Below are 6278 nucleotides of genomic sequence, written 5' to 3'. Positions count from 1 at the left end.
CTAACAATACATTCTGAGATCATTTCAGATAATCTAATTAACTTGGTATTGGAATCATATTCGAATAGAATCCATTTGCATTACATTGGCATCACATTGGCATCACATTGGTATCACATTTGCATCACATTGGTATCACATTGGTATCACATTGGTACCACATTGGTATCACATTGGTATCACATTGGTATCACATTGGTATTACATTGGTATCACATTGGTATCACATTGGTATTACATTGGTATCACATTGGTATCACATTTCCATTTAGCTCCAACTTGATACATTCCTGTTCCAATTCACTCAATGCTGGTTGAGATGGGGAAGTTCTACACTTCTCTTCCTCTTGTTGGTACTGTAGAAAGAGATGGTCTGTGTTAAAGTCAACAGAAGTGTGTGTGTGTGTGTGTGTGTGTGTGTGTGTGTGTGTGTGTGTGTGTGTTGTATTTACCTTTGTAACTTGACAATGACTTTGTTGATCCATCGTGCATCTGGAGTCACACAGACGGTGGCTTTGTCCTTCTTGGTAACGCTGATGAATGAAGGGAGGGATATATATATTACAGCGTCGCCATGGTTACATATCATACACTGCAGAATTGAACCTATCAGAAAACGTCAATATGAAAGTACACATATTTAGCAGATGTTATTATGGCTGTAGTGAAATGGTTGTGTTCCCAGCTCCAACAGTGCAGTAATATCTAACAATACACACAAATCTGAGTAGAAGAATGGAATTAAGAAATCTATTTATTTGTATCTTTATTTTACTAGGCAAGTCAGTTAAGAACAAATTCTTATTTTCAATGACGGCCTAGGAACAGTGGGTTAACTGCCTGTTCAGGGGCAGAACTTGCCCCTGAACACGGGGGTTTGAACTTGCAACTAGGTTAGGCCAACGCTCCAACCACTAGGCTACCCTGCAGCCGCAATAAATATTAGGACGAGCAAAGTCAGAGTACTGTATATGTAAATGTATGTATAGATACAATACCAGACAAAAGTTTGGACACACCTACTCATTTCAGGGTTCTAGAACACCTACTCATTCCAGGGTTCTAGAACACCTACTCATTCCAGGGTTCTAGAACACCTACTCATTTCAGGGTTCTAGAACACCTACTCATTCCAGGGTTCTAGAACACCTACTCATTTCAGGGTTTTTCTTTATTTTTTACTATTTTCTACATTGTAGAATAATAGTGAAGACATCAAAACTATGAAATAACACATATGGAATCATGTAGTAACCCAGAAAGTGTTAAACAAATCAAAATATATTTTATATTTGAGATTGTTCAAAGTAGCCACCCTTTGCCTTGATGACAGCTTTTCACTCTCTTGGCATTCCTTCGACCTCATGGCTTGGTTTTTGCTCTGACAGGCACTGACAACTGTAGGACCGTTATATAGACAGGTGTGAGATGTTCCAAATCATGTCTAATCAATTGAATTTACCACAGGTGGACTCCAATCAAGTTGTAGAAACATCTCAAGGATGATCAATGGAAACAGGATGCATCTAAACTCAATGTAGAGTCTCATAGCAAAGTGTCTGAATACTTATGTAAATAAGGTGTTTCTGTTTTTTATGTTTAATACATTTGCTAAAATGTCTAAAAACCTGTTTTCTCTTTGTTATTATGGAGTATTGTGTGTAAATTGATGAGGACAATTTTTTATTTAATCCATTTTAAGAAAAAGGCTGTAAACATAATAAAATGTGGAAAAAGTCAAGGGGTCTGAATACTTTCTGAATACACTGTATGTATATGTTTACATGTGTGATTGAATGTAGAGTCATTGTGGACAGTATGTGGATAGAATATATAGTATATCTGTAGAATAGGGAGCATATAATAGTATATGTACAGCAATAGTTGAATAGGATGGCCTTGACTAGAAAAACATATTTGTAATCTGTGATTGTCTGGAGTCCCTGCCACATACTGAGTTTCGGGGGGAATTGCTATAGGCTACCACTGCAAATGCCCACATTTATTACAATGTCTTAGCCTTGGTTACGAATAGGAACATTGAACTCATCATCAGTGACTAATGATTGGTTTGCATAGCATGCAGTAAAGTGACTATACTGACTAATTAATTTCCCCTCCACCACGACCTATCCCCCACGCTTCTTCCCCCTATGCATTAGAAAACCACAGTTTAGCGCTTCGTTCAAGACCTCGCTGACTGACTCACATGATCTATGTGTGAAGACAATGACAGCCACCATGGGTTTTAGGTGCGGTTTCCAAGACACAGATGAAGCCTGAACAACAACAACAACAAGCATGGAGAGTCCACTGGGCCAGGGGTTACCAACCAATCGATCGCGATCGACTTCAAGGCATTCCTAGTCGATCACCAAACATTTCTGTAGAAAATCATATGAAAAAGGATTGCGGTTCTTCTTTTTTAAATTCGTGTTGCGCTGTTACCGGCAGGTGCACTTCAGAAGCCTTGCGCACCGGGTAGACAAACTGTTCCCATTTTAAACCATTTAATTTGTCAGGAAAGACAAACTCCACCTAACCGGCGGACAGGAAGATCTGTGGATAAATCGAGTGAGCCTAACTGCGCTGGCCAATCATATAGCTCAAATCACTGTGCCTACAGCTTCCACAACCCCACGCAAAGTTTGCTACCAGCCTATGTAAGATTTTGGCACTTTTAAAACCATGACCAGAGAGAAATGATCAAAGAAAACAGCTGCTGTTATTTATGAGTGAGTTCATGTTTAAGTTTTCATTCTGCTCTGTCACTGTTTTGATTCAACACTATTACATAATATAACACATGTTTCTCTCTACTTCCACTCACACTGTAATGAATGAGTAGCCAAGTGTATGGACAACGCTGTGTTTCTATCATTATTAGCATCTCGTCCTGTCTATTTTAATAGGGAGGGATATTATACTTTCTCTGGTCAGAGGAACAACATGAATTTGTGTCTGAAAGCAGATGGTGGTGGTGTGACTCGACTTTAGCCATCAGGTGGAAGACGTTGTCCCCTCTCTCTGGTCAGTCTCACCTCTCTCTGGTCAGTCTCACCTCTCTCTGGTCAGTCTCACCTCTCTCTGGTCAGTCTCATCTCTCTCTGGTCAGTCTCACCTCTCTCTGGTCAGTCTCATCTCTCTCTGGTCAGTCTCACCTCTCTCTGGTCAGTCTCACCTCTCTCTGGTCAGTCTCACCTCTCTCTGGTCAGTCTCACCTCTCTCTGGTCAGTCTCACCTCTCTCTGGTCAGTCTCACCTCTCTCTGGTCAGTCTCACCTCTCTCTGGTCAGTCTCACCTCTCTCTGGTCAGTCTCACCTCACTCTGGTCAGTCTCACCTCTCTCTAGTCAGTCTCACCTCTCTCTGGTCAGTCTCTGGTCAGTCTCATCTCTCTCTGGTCAGTCTCACCTCTCTCTGGTCAGTCTCACCTCTCTCTGGTCAGTCTCTGGTCAGTCTCATCTCTCTCTGGTCAGTCTCACCTCTCTCTGGTCAGTCTCACCTCTCTCTGGTCAGTCTCACCTCTCTCTGGTCAGTCTCACCTCTCTCTGGTCAGTCTCACCTCTCTCTGGTTAGTCTCACCTCTCTCTGGTCAGTCTCACCTCTCTCTGGTCAGTCTCTGGTCAGTCTCATCTCTCTCTGGTCAGTCTCACCTCTCTCTGGTCAGTCTCACCTCTCTCTGGTCAGTCTCACCTCTCTCTGGTCAGTCTCACCTCTCTCTGGTCAGTCTCACCTCTCTCTGGTCAGTCTCACCTCTCTCTGGTCAGTCTCACCTCTCTCTGGTCAATCTCACCTCTCTCTAGTCAGTCTCACCTCTCTCTAGTCAGTCTCACCTCTCTCTGGTCAGTCTCACCTCTCTGGTCAGTCTCACCGGAGGAAAGGAAGGAGAGAGCAGGACCGTGAGAGGTGGACCCTCTGCTCTTCTGTCCCTCCCTCCGCTGAGACTAATGCGGTGTTCAAAACTACTGGGAACTCTGAAATCTCAGACTTCCGACTTCAGTGTGTTCAAGACAACTGGAAACTGAAAAAAAAACGAGACCCGACGAGGAAAAATCATTTTGAACGGTCATCCGGCTCTAAATTCCAAGTCGGTAACTGAGACATCTTTCTAGAACTCCAACTTTCCAACCTGAAGTCCGTTGACTTCATGATTTGACCTAGTTTATCTCCCAGAGTTCCCAGTTGTCTTGAAAGCACCATGGCAGATGCAGATACCATCAGTCCAGTAAAATAAAAGCCAATTATTTCAATTTCTGCTCAGCTGTGCCTAGCAGGTGCTCCACCAACTGATCTGTTTTGTAATCAAAGCTCAAGTTTTAAAATATAATATTGTCTGAGAATAACAATATTGTCAGGACAGGCATATACACACGTAGAAAAAAGGGTTCCAAAAGGGTTGTTCAGCTGTCCCCATAGGAGAACCCTGTTTAAAAAATATATTAGACATACTGTGATCATGTATTACGCATACTGTGATCATGTATTACGCATACTGTGATAATGTATTAGACATGCTGTGATAATGTATTAGACATGCTGTGATAATGTATTAGACATGCTGTGATAATGTATTAGACAGACCAGGTAATATATCATGTACAAACCTCATTCATAAAGAAGAGTTTTTATTAGGTTAATGTAACTTTTTAAGTCATATTTAAATATATATATTTTAGAAATAGATGTTGGTTTGCTTGTTGACTGTGAAAGGGTTCTTGACTGGTTGCTAGGTGATGTTAGTTGACTCACATGATCTCTGTTTGACGACAGTGGGCACCTGGAGGTAGGATCTCTATCCTGTGGAACAGCCGAGGAGAGATGAAAGCAGAGGACGTCCGGATGCAGCGACACTTCTGACATGCAGCACAGCCGTTCATGGGGAATGCTGCAGGGATGAAGACCGGGAATATTACATACAATAACAATATAGTGTTGTTAGAATTTGGGGTTAAAGGTTAAGGTTTAAGGGATAGAGTTAACACCTTTTTATCATCACTAAAAGTTGCACTTTGAAACATGTGAATGTTAGAAAGACAAAACTGATTCTAGATCAGCACTCTTAGGGCTCTATTCAGTCTGTATCATCGCTGAAGTGTTACAGATTAAATCAAATCAAAGTTTATTTGTCTCGTGCGCCGAATACAACAGGTGTAGTAGACATTACAGTGAAATGCTGAATACAACAGGTGTAGTAGACCTTACAGTGAAATGCTGAATACAACAGGTGTAGTAGACCTTACAGTGAAATGCTGAATACAACAGGTGTAGTAGACCTTACAGTGAAATGCTGAATACAACAGGTGTAGTAGACCTTACAGTGAAATGCTGAATACAACAGGTGTATTAGACCTCACAGTGAAATGCTGAATACAACAGGTGTAGTAGACCTTACAGTAAAATGCTGAATACAACAGGTGTAGTATACCTCACAGTGAAATATTTACTTACAGGCTCTAACCAATAGTTAATACCAAAAGGTATTAGGTGAACAATAGGTAAGTAAAGAAATAAAAACACCAGTTAAAAGACAGTGATAGCGTGACAGCAATGTAACGGTAATATCTGATTGAGCCGACATGCAGCGTTTACCGTGAATTCAGTTTCCACTCAGGAACATTACCTTTAAATTTCACTCACGCTGCAACGCAGAACTTCTGCCATACGGATTGAATACAGACCCTACTCTGAGACACTTAACATTGCAGTGGATTGATTGTGATAATTGGAATTAAATTGTAAAAAAAAAATAGATAATAGGTTTGGTTTGTTGATTGTTGATTCAAGAGTCAAGTTGAACAGATTCAGATATATATATAGATAATATATACATAATATATAGATAATAATATATAGATAATATATATACATATATAATAATATATAATATATAATATAATATATAGATATATATAGATATATATATATATATAGATAAAGATGCAATATCTCACCTTGAAGAGCCACGAACCAGCAGAGAGTCAGGGACACCAACAGGTAGTGTGGCTTGAAAGGCATCTTGAGTCTGTGTTGGCTGTGGTCGGCTGGTGTCTACTGAAACTGAATGATGTTGTCTCTGGATTTATATTGCTGCAAAAAAGGAAGTGTGGGGGAATCCCTCGTCTTCACTCAAAATGAAGATCAGACTTTTGGAGGATATAAAAATGTCTATATATATATTCACTATTTTAACTTTACCCTTCATTTCTAGCCTAGTGATTCTATTGAAATGAAACATGCCATATCGAGAATCTGTCTTGTTACATTGTAAAGAGGATTT

General features: G+C 40.4%; 1 protein-coding gene across 1 annotated transcript; it reads right to left on the bottom strand.

Moving 5' to 3' along the window:
* Positions 1–304: 304 nt before the first annotated feature.
* Positions 305–6016, bottom strand: LOC139411888 (C-X-C motif chemokine 13-like). The gene is made up of 4 exons (XM_071158636.1): positions 5953–6016; positions 4751–4886; positions 453–533; positions 305–356 (listed from the first exon to the last, which is right to left on the bottom strand). Exons 1-4 carry the CDS (start codon positions 6014–6016, stop codon positions 305–307), a joined length of 333 nt encoding a protein of 110 aa, XP_071014737.1.
* Between the last annotated feature and the right edge of the window lie 262 nt (positions 6017–6278).

Source organism: Oncorhynchus clarkii, chromosome 6, assembly GCF_045791955.1.
Source record: "Oncorhynchus clarkii lewisi isolate Uvic-CL-2024 chromosome 6, UVic_Ocla_1.0, whole genome shotgun sequence".
Lineage (NCBI taxonomy): Eukaryota > Metazoa > Chordata > Actinopteri > Salmoniformes > Salmonidae > Oncorhynchus > Oncorhynchus clarkii.
The sequence above is the reverse complement of the archived record's forward strand: the minus strand, read 5'-3'. Positions and strand labels throughout refer to the sequence as shown.